Genomic DNA, 24109 nt, shown 5'->3' with positions numbered 1-24109 from the left:
AGCGTGCACTGCGCCCGGCCCGCCACAGGAGTTGCTAGTGTGCAATGGGACAGTGTGCAATGGGACAATGTGACTGCGTTGTAGGCACATGCCTCGAATAAATCTGAGCTGAAACATCAGGCTATTCCATTAAAACAACTAGAGCCTATGCAAAAATTGTAATCAAAACTCTAATATTAATTGGCACATTTCAAACTGTCCTTTTGTGAGGGGCAGCAGGGAACTAGTACTGTACGATGGCATGTGGTAGGGTCGATAAACCAGAATTGGAGGATCCTCCATTTAAATCTCCGGTTTGGTAACATTTTGACAATGGGCAGAGAGTTGTGGAGAAAACATTAACAGTATGTCGCCACTCAACGAGAATAGCATACGCAGCTGCTAACACCTAAAATATGTGGACACATTTACGCCGAAATCACCCCAGTATACAGGAGCAAGATGGAAACACAAATAAACAAACACACCATCGTTTACCTTCTACATTCAAGCAGCCCTTGGCAGCTGATTCTGACTGGCCAAAGAAATTACAAGAGCGATAGGTAGGCTATTTTGTTTATCTTTTTTTACAGTCTTTGGTTTATAGCCGTGGATATGCGCCCTTTTTCGGTAGTTGAGAATAGGGAGTTTCAGACCCCCCTGAAAGTGCTTGAGCCATGTTACGAACTTCCCAATTGCACCCATTTTAGCAAACATGTAGCAAACCAAAGCTAAAGTTTTCAAAGAATTGGCCAAAATTCTTGCTTGAGAAATTACACTTTGTTAAGAAGCTTTTTTTGTTTCTGTTTGACTATTTTAATTGAAAACAGTCACAGTAAGTTACATAATTGTTCCCCAGAAAGTATTTGAAATTGAGATAAAAAAACAGCTGCATCGGACCTTTAACAGTGAAAGCCCATCACATTACCCCTGAGTGGGAGATGTAGAGCTACAGACATGCCTGCGTTGAGTCACAAGTACGCATCTGGCACTGAAGGATGCAGCGGCATGGTGCGTTCCTAACCAAATAGGAAGTGGGAATTTACCACGACTCTGAAAAATCCACTTGAACAGCCCTCAAACTGGTAATTACTAGTGGGAAACTCGTCTATCATCCTGAGCATCCACTTCTCCCACATGGTGTCCTCTGACGTCACCTAGTTAGGAAATGGCCTCTATAACATTTTTGGCAGTTAAATGAAACAACAAAACATTACTTATAAAAATAAATCTATTAACACTATACATTTGTTTACAAGCATGATAGCTGTATTTTAATGTTATGGTTGACAGCTTTTTGGCCATTAGCCAATCGGCATTTCTTAACTGGTATTTATGACTTCACAACTGGTCAATTCCCACCTCATCAAAGCGGAAACTTGAGAGGCACAACATAACAATCTGGTCAAAACAGACAAGTAAGGAACATTGTGAATGGCATTTTAATTTTGGCTCTGTACCAAAAACCGCAATAGGCACCGAACAGTGGGTTTGGTGAACCATTAAAACCCTACATTATTTTTTAAATGAAATGTATCTATGGTGTATTAAAGCAACTTAAACAAGGATAATTGCAGGTAGGCCTACTGAACAAAGAGCTAAGGCTATTAACAAAAAACAAACACTTGGTTGGGAGTACGTGTTTCACTGTGTGCTGACTGCGGCGTTCTCTTGGTTATATAACACTGGTTGGTTACAACGTTGTTATATTAAAACACACTGTGAGCACAACAGTGTCCGGAGATTGTTTTACTGATACACTGATGAGTTGACTTCTAACATTGGCAACACTCCAGGCCTAGTGTCCAATGTCCAGCCATAGCAACAGCACACATAGACCCAAAGGTAGGCTAGATATGTTTATTGCCAATCCTATCAATGATAGTGCTGGTTGAACTATGACCTCAGATGACCACAGGAATCTGTGTTTGTTGTTGCTCAGAAGAAATGGCCTCCTATTACGCACCCGAGGCATGGAATTTTCTACAAAGTATACTAAAACTAGATGTACTAGTGACCCTCACTGAGTTTAAAACTCTGGTACTCTGTTCAGGAGTAGAGTAAATGTTTCCTGAATGCTGGATTGTATTGTTGTGCTGATTGAATTAATAAAATGTTGTATTGATTGCTGCTGCCATCTTAGCCAGGTCTCCCTTGCAAAAAAGACTGTCTCAATGGGATTTTTATGATTAAATAAAAAATAAACCCAGAGGGATATTATTAGAGCCCAACCGATAAATCGGTAGACCGATATTAAAATCGTCATTATTAAAAAAAGGTAATGATTGCCTGAAGAGAGCGCTCTACGAGCTGCTCATTTAACATCATTCAGCTTGTAAATCACCACGTGAGAGTCAGAGTGAGCATGGTGGTTTGACATTGAGTAGCTTGCCAGGGACAGCGTATTTGGATAAGTAAATCAAAAGTACACTTCATCAAGCAAGTAGTCTTGTCCTCATCACATGCTCATTTGGTTAACGTTCACTGGCTAACCAGCAATGTATTTAGCCTAGCTAGCTAGCAAGCAATCTGTGCTATTTATGCATGAACACAGGACTGACGACATAGTCAACACTGACTCATCCTTCACACAAAAATAACACTGTTACTGTCTGGGCTTATTGTGTTAGTGGGATTTTTTTAGTTAGTTGGAGCAGATCTAGAATTCTGTCTGTCTGCTTAATTCACGATGAGAGAAGATTGTTAGCTAGCCAGCTAGTTCAATTAGTCATGTGTGACTAAAACCAGTGCGGCAAGCATCTTCCTGCATTAATGTTTCAGTCATCAGCACAAGCCATTTGCAGTTGAAATATATAGCAGACACGTTTTGTACTGAATAACAGTGTAAGAAAACATTTTTGGAATGAATGTGTGGACCCCAGGAAGAGTAGATGCTGCTTTTGCAGCAGCGAATTGGGATCCTAATAAAAAGAAATACAAAAAAATGTAAATAACAGCTAGAATGTGCTTGTCATAATACACAGTACATTATGCAACAACAAGCCAAAGACAGAGAAAAGAAGAGCTAGGAATCCCATTGGGCAATGAATGGAGGAACATATAACGCCTCACACAGCAGACAGTCGGCCAATTGCATTCAGGTTGTCATGCTGCCTCACGCGGTTGCTAATCATCATGCAACCCCTTCTCAAAGTCAGGGTATGCGTCGAGAAACCTGCCTATTTTCCTCTAAAGTATGTAATGTCACAATTTCAAAGCTAAACAATATTACAGATAAGTTAAATGTTTGTAATGTTGTACTTCTTGTTGGTGAAATTCATGCTAATGTTGAGTTTGAGCTAGTGCCCAATTGACCCCTGCACTCCTTGAAGGAGAGCCCTTCTTGTCCCGGGAATCGCCCAGAATGTCCAGCACAGTCCATTGACGACACATTGAAAACATACACAACCTGCCGGTGATACAATTCCAATGGAGTTTCCCCATCTCCTTAAAAGTATCTCTGAACAAGCTCTCATTGCAGGTTGCCAAAGTGTTTCTTTACATGACCTTTGACTGTTGTAAAGCACCGTAGTGAATCTACTCAATGCTAAAGTCGTGACATTATGAACTGCATGTTACATGATTTCACTGCATAGTTTGTGATCTTGTGAACAGTGCAGATTCAGATTTAATATCAGATTAACGTTGAGACAAAGCTTAATTCATTCAGCCCTTCTTGTTTATTAGTGTACTTGTGGTGCATCCGCACAAACACTTCAGCCTTCTTATCCACAGCCATAGACAGACATCTTTAAGTTGTAACTAAGAAGGTAAACTGAACAAGTGTTATACTGACTTTGTATTTATAGAGGATATACAGTGCCTTCGGAAAGTATTCAGCCCCTTGACTTTTTCAACTTTGTTACGTTGCAGCCTTATTCTAAAATGGCTTTTTTTAAATTTCATCTACACACAATATCCCATAATAACAAAGCAAAAACAGTTTCGGATTTTTTTGCAAATGTATTAAAAATAAAAACAGAAATACCTTATCTTCATAAGTATTCAGACCCTTTGCTATGAGACTGGAAATTGAGCTCAGGTGCATCCTGTTTCCATCGATCATCCTTGAGATGTTTCTACAACTTGATTGGAGTCCACCTGTGGTAAAGTCATTTGACATAATTTGGAAAGGCACACCTGTCAAAGGTCCCACAGTTGACAGTGCATGTCAGAGCAAAAACCAAGGCATGAGGTCGAAGGAATTGTCCGTAGAGCTCTGAGACAGGATTATGTTGAGGCACAGATCTTGGGAAGGGTACCAAAAAAATATCTGCAGCATTGAAGGTCCCCAGTAGTCTCCATCATTCTTAAATGGAAGAAGTTTGGAACTGCCAAGACTCTTCCTAGAGCTGGTCGCCCGGACAAACTGAGCAATCGGGGGAGAAGGACCTTGGTCAGGGAGGTGACCAAGAACCTGATGGTCACTCTGACAGAGCTCTAGAGTTCCTCTGTGGAAATGGGAGAACCTTTCAGAAGGACAACTATCTCTGCAGCACTGCACCAATCAGGTCTTTATGGCAGAGAGCTGGTCGCCCGGACAAACTGAGCAATCGGGGGAGAAGGACCTTGGTCAGGGAGGTGACCAAGAACCTGATGGTCACTCTGACAGAGCTCTAGAGTTCCTCTGTGGAAATGGGAGAACCTTTCAGAAGGACAACTATCTCTGCAGCACTCCACCAATCAGTGAAAGGCACATAACAGCCTGCTTGGAGTTTGCCATAAGGCACCTAAAGACTCTCAGACCATGGGAAACCCGATTCACAAGACTTTCTGGTCTGATGAAACCAAGATTGAACTCTTTGGTCTAAATGCCAAGCGTCACGTCTGGAGGAAACCTGGCGCCATCCCTACGGTGAAGCATGGTGGTGGCAGCATCATGCTGTGGGGATGTTTTTCAGCAGCAGGGACTGGGAGTCTAGTCAGGATCGAGGGAAAGATGAACGGAGCAAAGTAGAGATTTCCTTGATGAAAACCTGCTCCAGAGCTCTCAGGACCTCAGACTGGGGTGAAGGTTCACCTTCCAACAGGACAACGACCCTAAGCACACAGACAAAACAACACAGGAGTGGCTTTGGGACAAGTCTCTGAATGTCCTTGAGTGGCCCAGCCACAGCCTGGACTTGAACCCAATCAAACATCTCTGGAGACCCGAAAATAGCTGTGCAGTAACACTCTCCATCCAACCTGAGAGCTTGAGAGGATCTGCAGAGAAGAATGGGAGAAACTCCCAAATACAGGTGTGCCAAGCTTGTAGCATCAAGGCTGTAATCACTGTCAAAGGTGCTTCAACAAAGTACTGAGCAAAGAGTCTGAATACTTATGTAAATGTGATATTTCAGTTTTACAGTGCCTTGCGAAAGTATTCGGCCCCCTTGAACTTTGCGACCTTTTGCCACATTTCAGGCTTCAAACATAAAGATATAAAACTGTATTTTTTTGTGAAGAATCAACAACAAGTGGGACACAATCATGAAGTGGAACGACATTTATTGGATATTTCAAACTTTTTTAACAAATCAAAAACTGAAAAATTGGGCGTGCAAAATTATTCAGCCCCCTTAAGATAATACTTTGTAGCGCCACCTTTTGCTGTGATTACAGCTGTAAGTCGCTTGGGGTATGTCTCTATCAGTTTTGCACATCGAGAGACTGAATTTTTTTCCCATTCCTCCTTGCAAAACAGCTCGAGCTCAGTGAGGTTGGATGGAGAACATTTGTGAACAGCAGTTTTCAGTTCTTTCCACAGATTCTCGATTGGATTCAGGTCTGGACTTTGACTTGGCCATTCTAACACCTGGATATGTTTATTTTTGAACCATTCCATTGTAGATTTTGCTTTATGTTTTGGATCATTGTCTTGTTGGAAGACAAATCTCCGTCCCAGTCTCAGGTCTTTTGCAGACTCCATCAGGTTTTCTTCCAGAATGGTCCTGTATTTGGCTCCATCCATCTTCCCATCAATTTTAACCATCTTCCCTGTCCCTGCTGAAGAAAAGCAGGCCCAAACCATGATGCTGCCACCACCATGTTTGACAGTGGGGATGGTGTGTTCAGCTGTGTTGCTTTTACGCCAAACATAACGTTTTGCATTGTTGCCAAAAAGTTCAATTTTGGTTTCATCTGACCAGAGCACCTTCTTCCACATGTTTGGTGTGTCTCCCAGGTGGCTTGTGGCAAACTTTAAACGATACTTTTTATGGATATCTTTAAGAAATGGCTTTCTTCTTGCCACTCTTCCATAAAGGCCAGATTTGTGCAATATACGACTGATTGTTGTCCTATGGACAGAGTCTCCCACCTCAGCTGTAGATCTCTGCAGTTCATCCAGAGTGATCATGGGCCTCTTGGCTGCATCTCTGATCAGTCTTCTCCTTGTATGAGCTGAAAGTTTAGAGGGACGGCCAGGTCTTGGTAGATTTGCAGTGGTCTGATACTCCTTCCATTTCAATATTATCGCTTGCACAGTGCTCCTTGGGATGTTTAAAGCTTGGGAAATCTTTTTGTATCCAAATCCGGCTTTAACCTTCTTCACAACAGTATCTCGGACCTGCCTGGTGTGTTCCTTGTTCTTCATGATGCTCTCTGCGCTTTTAACGGACCTCTGAGACTATCACAGTGCAGGTGCATTTATACGGAGACTTGATTACACACAGGTGGATTGTATTTATCATCATTAGTCATTTAGGTCAACATTGGATCATTCAGAGATCCTCACTGAATTTCTGGAGAGAGTTTGCTGCACTGAAAGTAAAGGGGCTGAATAATTTTGCACGCCCAATTTTTCAGTTTTTGATTTGTTAAAGTTTGAAATCCAATAAATGTCGTTCCACTTCATGATTGTGTCCCACTTGTTGTTGATTCTTCACAAAAAAATACAGTTTTATATCTTTATGTTTGAAGCCTGAAATGTGGCAAAAGGTCGCAAAGTTCAAGGGGGCCGAATACTTTCGCAAGGCACTGTATATTTTATTTTTTTAAACCTGTTTTTGATTTGTCATTGTAGGGTATTGTGTGTAGATTAATGAGGGGGATTTTTTTTTTTTAATACATCTTATTAAAATAAAACTAATGTAACAAAATGTGGAAAAAGTCAAGGGGTCTGAATACTTTCCGAATGCACTGTATAGTTGCTTTTTGGTGGTTATCATGTAAACCAATTTAAGAACAAATGTTCTTAAATAATGTACATTTTTATATTTAGTTACGAAATCATAATTTAGAGTATCTGTTAATCCTTTGGAGCACAATTTGTGAAAAAAAGGTCTGTTTTTCATTCCACCTGTTAAAAAACATGTATCGGCAGATATATCGTTAACTTTCGCCTCCCTAAAATCAGTATCGGACTCAAAAATCCCATATCAGTCAGGCTCATATCTATCTATCTATCTATCTATCTATCTATCTATCTATCTATCGCACACACACACACACACACACACACACACACACACACAAACACACACACACACACATAATATTTGAACCGTTTCAAATACTTTCGCCTGCCTGGAGTGCCAGGTAGGTGACTAACGTATTTGAAATGTTTTAAAATTGTATTTGAACCCAGGTCTGATACAGAGACATACACAGGTTTAGTAAACCCATTATCTTTTGAGAGAAGCTACCTTGTACAATCCTCCACCTACATGTCTGCTTGAGATCCTTCCAACTTTGCCTAGCCTAACGCCTATGTCTAACTTCAGGCTCATCTGAGGGTTGCTACCCTAATGAGCATAGCTACACTATACAATCCTCCACCTATATATGTCTATACTGCAGTTCCCACCAGTGGTTCAGAGTAGCCTCTGTTGCTAGTCAAACATAACAAGTTGGATTCAGTCTCCAAGCACACAATGCCATGCAGAAACACCACAGGGAACTCTTAAAAGGGACACGAGGTGTTTCACTGAGAATCCCGCTGTAGAAACAGATCAGCCTTCCAATGAAACTGAAAGCGGCTATGAAGTAGCCAGCGACACTAGAAAAAGGCATGAGCAATGCATTGTCATTCTCCTCGCTGTTAGACCAAAGACTGATGGCCAGAAGCTTCATTTAGAGGGAGGGGTATTTGATGAGATGTGATTATTGTGCACGTCGCTTTCTCTCCCAAGCTCAACACTCTTTTCCTCCTCTCGCTCTTTCTCATTTTTTTTCACTTGCTCATCTCTCCTAGAGGATTGACTTTGTTCTTGCATTGATTTCTGCAGAATTAGTTTGATACTGAAAGGCTAAGGGTTAGCTACAGTGGGGCAAAAATGTATTTAGTCAGCCACCAATTGTGCAAGTTCTCCCACTTAAAAAGATGAGGCCTGTAATTTATTTTCATCATAGGTATACTTCAACAATGACAGACAAAATGAGAAGAAAAAAAATCCAGAAAATCACATTGTAGGATTTTTTATGAATTTATTTGCAAATTAGGGTGGAAAATAAGTATTTGGTCACCTACAAACAAGCAAGATTTCTGGCTCTCACATACCTGTAACTTCTTCTTTAAGAGGCTCCTCTGTCCTCCACTCATTACCTGTATTAATGGCACCTGTTTGAACTTGTTATAAGTATACAAGACACCTGTCCACAACCTCAAACAGTCACACTCCAAACTCCACTATGGCCAAGACCAAAGAGCTGTCAAAGGACACCAGAAACAACATTGTAGACCTGCACCAGGCTGGGAAGACTGAATCTGCAATAGATAAGCAGCTTGGTTTGAAGAAATCAACTGTGGGAGCAATTATTAGGAAATGGAAGACATACAAGACCACTAAAAATCTCCCTCGATCTGGGGCTCCACAAAAGATCTCACCCCGTGGGGTCAAAATGATCACAAGAACGGTGAGCAAAAATCCCAGAACCACACGGGGGAACCTAGTAAATGACCTGCAGAGAGCTGGGACCAAAGTAACAAAGCCTACCATCAGCAAGGGCATTGAAGATGAAACGTGGCTGGGTCTTTCAACATGACAATGATCCCAAACACACCGCCCGGGCAACGAAGGAGTGGCTTCGTAAGAAGCATTTCAAGGTCCTGAAGTGGCCTAGCCAGTCTCCAGATCTCAACCCCATAGAAAATCTTTGGAGGGAGTTGAAAGTCCGTGTTGCCCAGCAACAGCCCCAAAACATCACTGCTCTAGAGGAGATCTGCATGGAGGAATGGGCCAAAATACCAGCAACAGTGTGTGAAAACCTTGTGAAGACTTACAGAAAACGTTTGACCTCTGTCATTGCCAACAAAGGGTATATAAAAAAGTATTGAGATAAACTTTTGTTATTGACCAAATACTTATTTTCTACCATAATTTGCAAATAAATTCATAACAAATCCTACAATGCGATTTTCAGGATGTTTTTTCTTCTAATTTTGTCTGTCATAGTTGAAGTGTACCTATGATGAAAATTACAGGCCTCTCATATTTTTAAGTGGGAGAACTTGCACAATTGGTGGCTGACTAAATACTTTTTTGCCCCACTGAAATAGTAGAATTGGGGAGATGTGGGGGGGACAGGCCCGAATAGTGTGCAGAATGCACGTACGTACACACACACACACATCTTATTTTACCTTCGATAGAGGGAGCCTGGTCCTGGGCAGAATACAGCATATCCTTGAAAGCCTGCAGAGCAGAGAGAGAAAAACAAGAGAAAGGAGTAAAAATAAAGTCACTGACCTAACTAATGGGATGACACATTTATAAAATGAACTGCAGACATTGTGTTGTGTTCGACGCAACATCACTTGTGTTTTGACACTTGGACTCTTTCAATAATGCAGCACTACACCAAGTATTCACACACGTAAGCCAACAGCTCAATGTGGTAGAGCAGCACATGATGTAGTGTAGTGTATGAGTCAGCAGTTGCCACTGCTTAAAAGGGATATACTTTCAGTATTTGCTCTAATCTAGCGCTAATGTTAGCTAGGCCTGGGTTTAAGGTTAGGGGTTGGGTAACATGCTAGCTAAGTAGTAAGTAGTTGCAAAGTTACTAATTAGCTAAAATGCTAAAGTTCTCCATGATGTGATTCGAACACTCAACATTTGGGTTGCTGGACCTTTATACGCTAGGGATGGGAATTGCCAGAGACCTCAGGATATGATATTTTCACGATACTTAGGTGCTGATACGACATGTATTGCAATTCTCACGATTCTATATGTATTGCGAAGCGATACTGCGATTTCATAGCGATTCGATCCAAACATGTATTCGTCACCATGCCTGCTGCTGAGAGACAAGAGGGGAAAAAGTTGTTTTGATCAGTCATGGAAATAAAAGTGGTAAAAACATGTTGGCTCACCACATAAAAGCAGATGGAGAACAAGTTATAGAAGGACAATTACTGGAGTTTCGGCACAGGTACAGACAGCTAGCACAAACATAATATTTCAATATTGTCAAAAATAATATTAATATACAGTATATTGTCAAAAATAGTATTCTGACATGTAACTATTGATTTCACCCATTAGTACTATACATGGCTTCTTGCATTTCTTAATAGACAAGCTAAAAAGCCAGGCCAAATCAGTGAGTTCAGCACCTCTTTAACATGGGCACCCAGATTATTGTACCACTGACTAGCTAAAACAGCCAGGGAATTTCTGCCCAGGAGCAAGCAGGCAAGCAGGCGGCCAGGCAGACGTTTCATAGTAAACCCTTTCCAACCTATAAGGGAAGCTACACTGTACAATACTCTTTCAGCATGTTGGTATACAGACAGACAGAAAGCCAGACAGGACAGCCAGCCAGCCAGAGGAAGCAGCAGAAAGTTGAGGGATAAAACAGGTCATGATATTCGGGGGTGTGTGTAAATATAACAATAGATATAACAATAGAGAAGAAGGGTGAAAAGGGGTAAGTGCTCCATCCTGGCTGTCCTTGAGAGAATGCCAAGAGTGTGCAAAGCTTCCATCATGGCAAAGGGTGGCTTCTTTAAAGAATACAAAATATATTTTGATTTGTTTAACACCTTTTTGGTTACTACATGATGACAAATTACCATGAATTCAGCTCAAATGTATTAGTTTAGGAAATCTGTTGCCAACTATTCCCACAATGTGATCATCTCAATGTAATCAAGGAATTAAATTATTGTTATTTTCAAATACAACTCATTGGGATTAGTTGTGGTTAATTTGCACTGCACAAATTATAATAATTATTTTCCAGCCCCCCGACCATCCAGCCTCTGCTGAATTTAGTTGCCTACCCCTGCTATACAGTCGCTCTCTGTGCCCCAGAGTAGAGAACAAGAAGTCACTTATTATTGTGGAAAAGCAAGCGAGTCTGAGGACAATGAAAGTCCTCAGTGCCAATAGAGCTGCATGGTCAAGGTCACTCATGCTCTGATGAATGAGTGGATTCAGTAGATTTACAAACAAGAGCAACGAATGAAGAGAAATTAACAAATGATTGGGAAAGAAGTCTAGTGTCCTGGAAGATAACACATTGGTAGTAGGGATGCATGATATATCGGTGAGAATATCAGAATCGGACAATATTAGCCAAAAATGACAACATTGACAACATTGACAATAGCCCGATGTCGAAAACCGATGTCAAAGCTGAAGTGTATACCTATATACCGTAGGTAGGTGACGTAATGACGCCACGAAAAATACAGCGCTACATGTGCAACACAGCATTCCTAACCTGGCCCACAATGTCTGCTGTGTGGATCTATTTTGACGTTTCAAAAGAAGATAACAGAAAGGCCATATGCAACGTTTGTGCTGCTATTATTTCCCGAGGACGGGAGAAAGTGAAATCTTTCAATACCACAAACCTAATTACTCATTTGAAAGTGCATCACCCCCAGACGTTCAGCGACTACTTGGAACAAAAGCAGAAAAGAAACTAAGCGCACACTTCCAACAACTAAACAAGTTCAAGTCGAGCAGTCATTTGAAAGAGTAAGAACATTTCAGCGAGACAACTCAAAGGCGAAATCCATTAAAGCCAAGATAATGGAATTCATTGCCATTCTCTGTTGTGGATGATGTTGGCTTTCGCCGACTGGTCAAGCACCTCGAGCCCCAGTACACACTACCAAGTAGGCGCTATTTTTCAGATGTTGTGCTACCGGAGTTACACAGTATTGTTGAAATGCACATCCACGAGTTACTTGCTATGGGCGTCACTGCTATTAGCTTCACGACTGACATTTGGACCAGCAACGTGAGCCCCATGAACATGCTGAGTCTGACAGCACAGTGGGTCGACAAGGATTTCGTATTGAGGAAAGCAATATTGCATGCTCAAGAATGTGCTGGTTCTCATACCGCTTCTGCCATTTCAATGGCATTTGAGAAAATGTTTGAAACTTGGAAAATCCCAAAGAACAAAGTACACGCTGTGCTACGTGATAATGCACGTAACATGACAAAGGCTTTGGAAGAATGCGGAGTCGCCAGTTTGCCAGGCATGGCACACACGCTTGAACTGGCTGTGAACAAAGATGTTTTGGCCCAACGCAGCATATCTGAGACAGTGGCAACAGGTAAGAAGATAGTGGGTTATGTTAAACACTCACAGCTAGCATACAGCCACCTGCAAGCAATACAAGCAGCTTGGAGTGAAAACAAAAAGGCTTAAGCAAGATGTTTCCACCAGATGGAATAGTACTTTTTACATGATGGAGAGCCTGCTGGAACAAAAACGAGTGCTTGGCGTGTATGCAGCTGACTATGAGTTACCTGCAACAATCAGTACAAACCAGTGGACTCTCATTGAAAACATGAACACACTCCTAGCTCCATTTGAACAACTGACTCGAGAAATAAGCTCATCAACTTAGTCTGCAGCAGACGTGATACTCTCTGCTCAACAAAACGTCCGACACAGACCATGGGGTCAAAACTTGCAAAAGTACTCTACTAGACGCTGTGAACAAGCGATTCGGTGGCATTCTCTCTGAGCCTCTTTACTGTGTCGCCACCATGCTTGATGCTAGGAACAAGACCTGCTACTTCGATGCAGACAAGAAACAGGGTTTATGTGAAATGTTACAGACACAGCTGGACAAGATGGAAACGGACACAGTGACACTGCACACCAAAGAGGACCCACGACAGAAGAGGCCACAGACAGGCAGGGCTGAAACTTCACTGCTTGACATGTATGAGGAAATCCAGGTTGAGAATGAAACAACTGACCAAATTAACAAAACAGCACAGCAAGTAAGTGAAAATAGGTTTTGATTATGTTTTACTGGTAATGGGGACATATGCAAATGCCAACAAAATAACTTTTTGGTCAGTGTGTGTGAGAGTGACACTTACTTACATTTTCTGTTACTACATCGGCCAACATTTGCCAATGTTGATCTATGACTAATGAACGTTTGGAATGCAAGAATAATAGAGGACCCCCCCCTTCCCATTTTTGCAGAAGCTACTATTCCCCTCCACTTGAATACTGGAGAAGTAACAAGCACCGTTTCCCCATCCTAGCTAAAGCTGTGCGCAAGTATCTTGGTGCTCCCTGTACTAGTGTGGCCAGGGAGCACCTTTTCAGTGCAGCTTCACACATTGTAGACAAAAAAAGACACAGACTCTCGTGACAAAGCCGAGCTGGTCCTCTTTGTGAAGAAAAACCGCCACCAAATGTTAAAGTTGTAAATGGGCAGTCATATTTTAACCCAGCCATCTACAGTCACTGGAAAAATGTTTACTAAGCCCAATGGCTTTTCTGTTGTTCATTCATGGCTGGTATACGTCAAGATTTTTTATTTTATTTAAAACAAAGTAGTTTGTTTTTTTATTTCCTAAATGAAAGATGTGTTGTAAATTTGCTCTCATTTTACTAGTCAAGTCAGTTGAGCACATTTTAAAAGTTGGTTGGCATGCTTGCGTTGTGTGTGTATTATCTTACAGCAGGAATCTCAAATCAATCATTACCGATCAAATCGGTAATGATTGCTGGCCGTTTATCAGGGTTCCATACTTACTGTATCCTTATCCAACGTGTGTGTCCAACACCATAAACCCCTACTGTTCCCAACAAAGATGTAGGTAGATCCATTCTCACATGCTTGTTTCCTTCTCTCATCACGTGACACCTTGGAACAACAGCTTCAACATCAGGCTACAATAACAAGCGTCCTCAGTTCTCCAGCCCAAAACATGCCCCTAGAGTGTCCAGATAAATGTTACTCCTAGGCAAAGGCCTAGGGTCAGCTTTCACTGCCTTAATCCAAGCCTTTGGGGGCTATTATAAATACTGTTCCTAGAGTCTAGACAAGAGATTGGGGGTAAAATCTAGCCAACCTATCTACAGTGCCTTGCGAAAGTATTCGGCCCCCTTGAACTTTGCGACCTTTTGCCACATTTCAGGCTTCAAACATGAAGATATAAAACTGTATTTTTTTGTGAAGAATCAACAACAAGTGGGACACAATCATGAAGTGGAACGACATTTATTGGATATTTCAAACTTTTTTAACAAATCAAAAATTGAAAAATTGGGCGTGCAAAATTATTCAGCCCCTTTACTTTCAGTGCAGCAAACTCTCTCCAGAAGTTCAGTGAGGATCTCTGAATGATCCAATGTTGACCTAAATGACTAATGATGATAAATATAATCCACCTGTGTGTAATCAATTCTCCGTATAAATGCACCTGCACTGTGATAGTCTCAGAGGTCCGTTAAAAGCGCAGAGAGCATCATGAAGAACAAGGAACACACCAGGCAGGTCCGAGATACTGTTGTGAAGAAGGTTAAAGCCGGATTTGGACACAAAAAGATTTCCCAAGCTTTAAACATCCCAAGGAGCACTGTGCAAGCGATAATATTGAAATGGAAGGAGTATCAGACCACTGCAAATCTACCAAGACCTGGCCGTCCCTCTAAACTTTCAGCTCATACAAGGAGAAGACTGATCAGAGATGCAGCCAATAGGCCCATGATCACTCTGGATGAACTGCAGAGATCTACAGCTGAGGTGGGAGACTCTGTCCATAGGACAACAATCAGTCGTATATTGCACAAATCTGGCCTTTATGGAAGAGTGGCAAAAAGAAAGCCATTTCTTAAAGATATCCATAAAAAGTGTTGTTTAAAGTTTGCCACAAGCCACCTGGGAGACACAGGTGGAAGAAGGTGCTCTGGTCAGATGAAACCAAAATTGAACTTTTTGGCAACAATGCAAGACGTTATGTTTGGCGTAAAAGCAACACAGCTCATCACCCTGAACACACCATCCCCACTGTCAAACATGGTGGTGGCAGCATCATGGTTTGGGCCTGCTTTTCTTCAGCAGGGACAGGGAAGATGGTTAAAATTGATGGGAAGATGGATGGAGCCAAATACAGGACCATTCTGGAAGAAAACCTGATGGAGTCTGCAAAAGACCTGAGACTGGGACAAAGATTTGTCTTCCAACAAGACAATGATCCAAAACATAAAGCAAAATCTACAATGGAATGGTTCAAAAATAAACATATCCAGGTGTTAGAATGGCCAAGTCAAAGTCCAGACCTGAATCCAATCGAGAATCTGTGGAAAGAACTGAAAACTGCTGTTCACAAATGCTCTCCATCCAACCTCACTGAGCTCGAGCTGTTTTGCAAGGAGGAATGGGAAAAAATGTCAGTCTCTCGATGTGCAAAACTGATAGACATGCCCCAAGCGACTTACAGCTGTAATCGCAGCAAAAGGTGGCGCTACAAAGTATTATCTTAAGGGGGCTGAATAATTTTGCACGCCCAATTTTTCAGTTTTTGATTTGTTAAAAGAAGTTTTAAATATCCAATAAATGTCGTTCCACTTCATGATTGTGTCCCACTTGTTGTTGATTCTTCACAAAAAAATACAGTTTTATATCTTTATGTTTGAAGCCTGAAATGTGGCAAAAGGTCGCAAAGTTCAAGGGGGCCGAATACTTTCGCAAGGCACTGTATCTATGAGGGGGAAATTACCTACACTAGAAATGTATGCCCAAAAGGCCCCTAGCATCTATCCCCTTGGAACTTGTCTATATAGAATCTCATAAATAGTGAGAGAGTGAGAACCAACAGACAAGGGGCCAGTCTATGGTCCTCCATTTTACAGCCCTGCTACATTAGATCTATCGGAGCACGGCATTGCCATCAGTCATTTAGGGAATGATTCCTTTGAAATCAATGAAAGCTGCTATGTTGCCCGCATTGTGTCACATCCAATGGCAGCTTCAAAGTGCAATAATTGCTGAGGTTCAATTCTCTATGCCTGACACGCACATTCATTCTATCTTGTGAATGGAAATAAATGAGAAAATAGTTGATTTTGGTTGGTTTCTGGTGTAGCAGGTAGAACTTCACATTGACACAATACTGATGGCAATGTGTGTAGTGCGGGCCCTCAGTGTCCGGTCTGGAATGTCAAGTCACAAGCTCTGCTGGTGGGCTACTGTGTAGAAACCTAGCGGTGCCAAAATCCCATTGTCTTCCCTCGAAAGCCTATGTAAAATATATATTTTTATCTGTATGGCGTTTTGAGCTCTACAATCGGATGAGGCTTGCGCCCTCATGCACGCTCTTTGTGCATAACTCAGGCTGGATGAAAACGACTACATCAACCATGATCCTTTGCTAGTTACGGCCACTTTCAATATGATCCTTAGCAATTTTTTGGTGCCATTCAGCCTCAAATCATTAATATGGCGCGCTTCAAATTCGAATACTTCCAGCTTCATGTGCCATCGGGACATTTCCATAGGAACATGTGGATGACGTCAGCGCTACTATCTTCTGGTTTTAATGTCTATGGTGTAGTGTGGCTGGCTTGTTAGCTAAGGTCTTCTGTGAGGCGCTGGTTGCGTTCCAGCCCATCTTTACACAGTTGGACTGTGCATATCATAAGACTGCTATATCATTAATGTGGTTCTTGAGATGTTAAAACACTACTCCAGGCATTGTGAGAATTTGCACAGTGCGACGGGCTGGAACGCGACCAGTATCTTACTCTTCCCTGGAGCTGAGCCAGTCAAGCAGCCAGCCAGTAAGAGAAGACACTGATATGATCGTGGGACTGTCACTGTGAGAGCAAGCTAATATAATGGGACAATCCTCTGTTTAAATGCTCTAGTAGTTTAATTAGAAGCATTTTTTGTTTTTAACCACAGAGAAGGCCTGACGAAGACCCTTCGCGGTCAAATCTTTGCTAGTAAGTAAAACCACGGGAGAATTTAGCCCTTAGATTAAACCGTGAGCAGGTGTTTGATTTTTTTGATTTTTGATTTAAATCAACCCTTTTTTGCACTACTTTCGAACTAGCAGCAGTGTTTCCCTAGCCTAGCTCTGTTTTAAATGGTGAATGTGAGGAACAGATAGTGTTTTTACGGAGCAGAAAACCGTTTGTGGCAGAGATGGTAGGAATGATAACAGCAACAGAGACAGGAATGGCATGGTGTGGTGTGCTTACAAAGATCACCAACTGTCATGCAATACTCAGCACAGAGCCTACACAGCAGGGCGCAGTGCTACTAGTGTAGCCAAAGCCTTGTTTCCCCACACTACCCACTGTGTATGTTTGTGTGTGTGTATGGTGTTTGTACTTGACAGAAAGGGCAACTTCCCATGCTTGAGCCTGTGTGAGTGTACACTAAGTTCATCAGCGGGTTCTAAAGCGTAAGTTTCCTAAACAAAGCAGACCACTACAGGCAAGCGATTATCCCTTCAGCCCCCCTCCCTCCTCTACCGCTGTCCTCCTGTTGGCCCTTCACAGGTCTGTGGTATCTTGCTTGGGGTGTTACACATTTAGGGCCGTAATACAGGCCAAACTACAACACAAGTCCAGACAAAATCAAGGCAGTGTGGACTGTGGAGATATGGTGTCTGTTAGGCTACACAAGTAGCCTACGAGACAGAGTCTGGTTAGAATGAACGTTGAGTGACTTCTCTGACCACAATTGGCCACACATTCTCTGCCTCCAATCTCACTGCAGTCAACTGCCAAATAGGCTAATAAGCTAAAAAGAAAACTGCCATATACACACACATATATAAGTATTTGAGTGTCATGTCACGCGTATAATAGGATTAAATATATGACGCACAAGCCTAGATGAAGGAGTAGGTGGTTATTAGGCTATTAACTACTGGTGAGTTAGCCACTGCACGTCTCCAATCTGAGCTCAGAAAACAGTAAGCCATAATCAGGGTCATATTCATCAGGCACCGAACTGAAAAACACTTACTGAAACAGGAAGGGACTACCAGAATGTATCCAATAAGAAACACTTTACAGAAGCAAACCGTTTTGCCATAATGAATATGACCCAGAAAAATCAGCTCCACAAGAGTAAAAGATACAAAAACAACAGAGGTCACTTAGACAGGCAGTGGTAATTATTCTCAACAAGAACCGTAACCACAGACACACAGACATGAATAAAGGCAGACATGAACATAGTACACAAACACACATGTACATGCACCGCATGAATTCAGACAAGAATAAACAGTACAATGACAGACATAAAATGTCTGCTGCCTGCAAATTAATACAATAAGCCTCAGCCTGTTTCCCTGATTAATCTAATTTAGGCAGTACAGTGCTTTGCTCATACAGAATGGTGTTATTACAGTGCTCTGCTCATACAGAATGTTGAGTGCAGAGTCCAGCTATCCTCTTGACCTGAGAGAGAGAGAGCAGTGACCAAATACAACACCTTTACAAAGAATTAGAATATATTCTCAGAGCGGCACGTGCATGCATTCACACACATGCATATATGTGTATGGGCGCACACATTCAAACACATACAGATAAACGCACACACACCTAGGCAGAATCTCACAAACAAGTTGTCATGAACAGGCTTAGGTCGATGTTCTCACAAACATTTTGAAAACCACTACATGAAGAGACTACACTTCTGAAAACCACTACATGAAGAGACTACACTTCCGAAAACCAATACACGAGTGATACTTTGTCCCAATGTGTTGTGCAACTCTAGCCAACTGGCAGGAGTCTGGAAAGACAAATTGTGTAATCATTGTGTGGAGAACTGACCCCGCAAGAGCCACAGAGCCATCATTCACTCTCTGTTCTAGCCCTGACCATCTCTAATCAGTAGGCTAATCCAACGGAAGAAACCTCAGCAGCACTGATGTGAAATGATTCAATTATGTGTACTGCAGTCAGAGGGAGTACTGATGTGGGGGGGGGTTAGAGTACTGATGTGGGGGGAGTAGGAAAGGGGCGGTGCCGTTTTAGTGTGCTGATGTGGGGGAAGTAGGAAAGGGGCGGTGCCGTTTTAGAGTGCTGATGTGGGGGGAGTAGGAAAGGGGCGGTGCCGTTTTAGAGTGCTGATGTGGGGGGAGTAGGAAAGGGGCGGTGCCGTTTTAGAGTGCTGATGTGGGGGGAGTAGGAAAGGGGCGGTGCCGTTTTATAGTGCTGATTTGGGGGGAGTAGGAAAGGGGCGGTGCCGTTTTAGAGTGCTGATGTGGGAGGAGTAGGAAAGGGGCGGTGCCGTTTTAGAGTGCTGATGTGGGGGGAGTAGGAAAGGGGCGGTGCCGTTTTAGAGTGCTGATGTGGGGGGAGTAGGAAAGGGGCGGTGCCGTTTTAGAGTGCTGATGTGGGGGGAGTAGGAAAGGGGCGGTGCCGTTTTAGAGTGCTGATGTGGGAGGAGTAGGAAAGGGGCGCTGCCGTTTTAGAGTGCTGATGTGGGAGGAGTAGGAAAGGGGCGGTGCCGTTTTAGAGTGCTGATGTGGGGGGAGTAGGAAAGGGGCGGTGCCGTTTTAGAGTGCTGATGTGGGAGGAGTAGGAAAGGGGCGGTGCCGTTTTAGAGTGCTGATGTGGGGGGAGTAGGAAAGTGGTGGTGCCGTTTTAGAGTGCTGATGTGGGGGGAGTAGGAAAGGGGCGGTGCCGTTTTAGAGTGCTGATGTGGGGGGAGTAGGAAAGGGGCGGTGCCGTTTTAGAGTGCTGATGTGGGGGGAGTAGGAAAGTGGCGGTGCCGTTTTAGAGTGCTGATGTGGGGGGAGTAGGAAAGGGGCGGTGCCGTTTTAGAGTGCTGATGTGGGGGGAGTAGGAAAGTGGCGGTGCCGTTTTAGAGTGCTGATGTGGGGGGAGTAGGAAAGGGGTGCTGCCGTTTTAGAGTGCTGATGTGGTGGACAAAACTAGACCATATTTCACACACTTGCATGATCATAATTCAAAAAGACAATGTTTATCATTGAGGAATGCAACCTCAATAACAATTATTTTGGATCTATATGCCATAAATGTATTTGGCATGCTTACTTCATAACAAAGAAATGCTCTAGGGACCACTGGTCTGGACCCATTTTGCGCACATATTTTCCAGCAGACTGGAAGAGAGCAAGCTGACCCTTTCCAGAGCTTTTTAATTAAAAGTCAGTGTCCTTGAATTTGACTTTGTTGGTGTTGATACATGAGAGGATGGTTGCCAGCAAATATTTTCAAGGTAGCCATTTGTCCTGCGGTCTGAATTGGACCCAGCCCAGGGACTGTGTCAGTAAACATGACAGTGCTGGTGCAAGCAGCAGCAATGCGTAGAACTAAGGACTGCAGCAGTGATCACCTCCAAATGGAGGTGTTCATTGCAGAGCTATGTTGCTGCAATCCACACCAGTTCCATAGATTGCAGGTATATTCAATCATCTCCATCCAACAGGGGCATTGGGTTTTGTAGTTGATCCTTGCTGAAGAATGTTAGGGGATCAGTGTAATAGTGTGCACTGTATTACAGGTACTGTACTGTAACGTTATAACGCTACTGAACAAGCTAGCTATTTGGTTGGAATTGTAGAATTGAATTGCAAGAGAGTTTTCTATCTAGGTAATGTTGGCAAAATAAGGTAGAGAATAAGAATTATGAACCATACATCTAATGTAACGTCTAGTATGGCTCGCTGAGTTACATTAGGTCAAGCAATACTTGTAAAATACGCTAAATAGCTCAAACGCTTGACATTCAATGTCTCAAAAAAACTGTTCATTCACTGTCACACACTGCAAACCCCATTAGATGCAACCCCCCCCCCCCCCCCCCAGCAATATTAGCAGACTGTCGGCTAACCGCTAACATTAGAAGTTCATGCTACGTTATTTGTTATACTCGCTAGCTGCTTTATCTGGCTAGCCAGATAAACTGACATGACTTAGTAATGATTACTAGCTGTGTGTGTTATAAAAACGGAGCTCTATCAAGAGTATCCCTCTCTTGGCAGTTAGCTAGCTAACGCGAGCTAGCCGTTTACCTCATACTGGATGTATTGTTTTCTCCATTCTGGGGTGATGTGCGCCGAAAGGTGCTCCGTGAATTTCATCCTTCCTCAGTGGTTCCCCTCTGGGGTTTCGACGTTGAAATACTTGCTGTCAGATGACTTTCTTTGCGATGGAGGATATCATACAGCTAGCCAGACAGCTAAAATAAAACCAGCGAGTCAGGTTTGATAGAGAATCACCACTTAGCAATGTTTGTCATCCAGATTATGACTGTGCTGCTCGGTCGAAGATCCCCTTTTCTCCGTCTCACATTATGGTCGGAGAACCTGAGTGACAGCCACGAAACATTACTTCAAGAAAATGCTCCTCTCCGCCTTTATCTTAACTAGCTACGTTGTCATTATAATAACATGTTTTTTCGCCTTTGATTATTACTTGGACTACATTGTTTCTGAGGTAACAGCCCCTAGCCAGCCTCTTGTGCTGTGAGGTCGTTGAGTCGCCATCGTTGGGCAGAAAGTGACGTGGTTGTGGCGTCACTCTTCATAGAAAACACAACAGCAAGTGGATTTTAAATTCTCACCGCCCCCTTCATTTGGAAAACGGCAAGAGCATGTGCCTTCCCCACAATTTCTACTCTAAACCACTGGTTTCACAAACTAAAGTCCAAACCCTTGCCAGACGGTTAGACCTATCATACATTTGCGTTGTGGACATCAGTGTCTCCTAGAGCAGTGTATATTTATCAACAGACTATGAGTCAGAGCTTGATTGGCCCCAAGAAGGTCTGGCACCAAGGTGAACAGAGCTTACACTATTCATTGATTTTGCAACCAACATAAAAAGGCACAAATCGTTATGTGATGTAGTCACTAGATGGCCATGTTAAAATAAGGACCAATGTAGTGATTGAGGGGAAAGAGTCAGAGTAGGACCAAAAATCCTGCACAGGGCAAATGCACTACCACCTGTGCTAATAAGGTACGAAGGTACTATCCTCAGTACTTGATTTGGGCAGGAGCTCACAAGGCCTACAGGCACCTCAGATGTTCTACTATTTGAGCTACTGAAAAAAAAGAAGATTTAATGTGTCGCTCAGTTAAGTATAGAGTCAAGTCATCATGGAATTTTGTTAAATATATATATTTTTAAATGTAACCTTTATTTAACTAGGCAAGTCAACCTCTGCCAAAAGAGGTTGCTCAGGCAGGTTTAACTTCAAATAAATAGATGTGCCTCCTCCTCTTTCTAAAAATGTAATTTAACTGTATACAAGAATATTCATATGTATGAATAGTGTGTAAATTGTATTTTTGTTGTCTTTTGATGTCTTTCCAATATATAACTCTTATTTATTTATTTATTTTATTATAATTTGTTTAATGTTTAATTTATATATACCTTTTTGATTTTTTTTTTTCTATACAGTACCAGTCAAAAGTTTGGACACACCTACTCATTCAAAGTTTTTTTTTTTTTTTTGTTTACTATTTTCTACTTTGTACAATAATAGTGAAGACATCACAACTATGAAATAACACATATGTAGTAACCAAAAAAGTGTTAAACAAATCTAAATATATTCTATATTTGAGATTCTTCAAAGTAGTCACCCATTGCCTTGATGACAGCTTTGCTCACTCTTAGCATTCTCTCAACCAGCTTCATGAGGTAGTCACCTGGAATGCATTTCAATTAACAGGTGTGCCTTGTTAAAAGTTCATTTGTGGAATTTCTTTCCTTCTTAATGCGTTTGAGTCAATCAGTTGTGTTGTGACAAGGTAGGGGTGGTATACAAAATATGGTCTTTTACCAAATAGGGCTAAGTCCATATTATGGCAAGAACAGCTAAAATAAGCAAAGAGAAACAACAGGCCATCATTACTTTAAGATTTGAAGCTCAGTCAATCCAAAAGATTTCAAGATTCTTCAAGTGCAATCGCAAAAACCATCAAGCACTATGATGAAACTAGCTCTCATGAGGACCGCCACAGGGAAGGAAAACCCAGAGTTACCTCTGCTGCAGAGGATAAGTTCATTCGAGTTGCCAGCCTCAGAAATTGCAGCCCAAATAAATGCTTCACATAGTTCAAGTAACAGAAACATCTCAACATCAACTGTTCAGAGGAGACTGTGTGAATCAGGCCTTCATGGTCAAAATGCTGCAAAGGAACCACTACTAAAGAACACCAATATTAAGAAGAGACTTTATTGGGCCAAGAAACACAAGCAATGGAAGACTATTGGAAATCTGTCCGTTGGTCTGATGAGTCCAAATTTGAGATTTTTAGTTCCAACCACCATGTCTTTGTGAGATGCAGAGTAGGTGAATGGATGATCTCCGCATGTATAGATCCCACCGTGAAGAATGGAGGAGGTGTGATGGTGTGGGGGTGCTTTGCTGGTGACACTGTCTGTGATTTATTTAGAATTCAAGGCACGCTTAACCAGCATGGCTACCACAGCATTCTGCAGCAATACACTATCCCATCTGGTTTGTGCTTAGTGGGACTATCATTTGCTTTTCAACAGGACAACGACCCAACAAACCTTCAGACTATGTAAGGGCTATTTGACCAAGAAGGAGAGTGATGGCGTGCTGAATCAGATGACCTGGCCTCCACCCAATTGAGATGGTTTGTGATGAGTTGGACCGCAGAGTGAAAGAAAAGCAGCCAACAAGTGCTCAGCATATGTGGGAACTGTTTCAACTGTTGGAAAAACATTCCAGGTGAAGCTGGTTGAGAGAATTCCAAGAGTGTGCAAAGCTGTCAACAAGGCAAAGGGTGGCTATTTTGAAGAATCTCAAATAAAATATATATTTAGATTTGTTTAACACTTTTTTTGGTTACTACATGATTCCATATGTGTTATTTCATAGTTGTGATGTCTTCACTATTATTCTACAATGTAGAAAATAGTAAAAATAAAGAAAACCCTTTAATGAGTAGGT

At 42.1% G+C, this 24109-nt stretch overlaps 1 protein-coding gene across 1 annotated transcript in view; it reads right to left on the bottom strand.

Annotated features, from left to right (window-relative positions):
- LOC139376002 (xenotropic and polytropic retrovirus receptor 1 homolog) overlaps positions 1–21682 on the bottom strand; it is a 46147-nt gene extending 24465 nt beyond the window's left edge. Inside the window, exons 1-2 of the mRNA XM_071118022.1 lie at positions 21189–21682; positions 9545–9596 (exon numbers count right to left, since the gene is read on the bottom strand). Of these exons, the coding sequence (XP_070974123.1) occupies positions 9545–9596; positions 21189–21257 (121 nt within the window). The 5' untranslated portion in view covers positions 21258–21682. The remainder of the gene's footprint in view (positions 1–9544; positions 9597–21188) is intronic.
- Between the last annotated feature and the right edge of the window lie 2427 nt (positions 21683–24109).

This window comes from Oncorhynchus clarkii, chromosome 20, assembly GCF_045791955.1.
Source record: "Oncorhynchus clarkii lewisi isolate Uvic-CL-2024 chromosome 20, UVic_Ocla_1.0, whole genome shotgun sequence".
NCBI lineage: Eukaryota > Metazoa > Chordata > Actinopteri > Salmoniformes > Salmonidae > Oncorhynchus > Oncorhynchus clarkii.
Note: the sequence above shows the minus strand (reverse complement) of the source record. Positions and strands in the feature narration are given on the sequence as shown.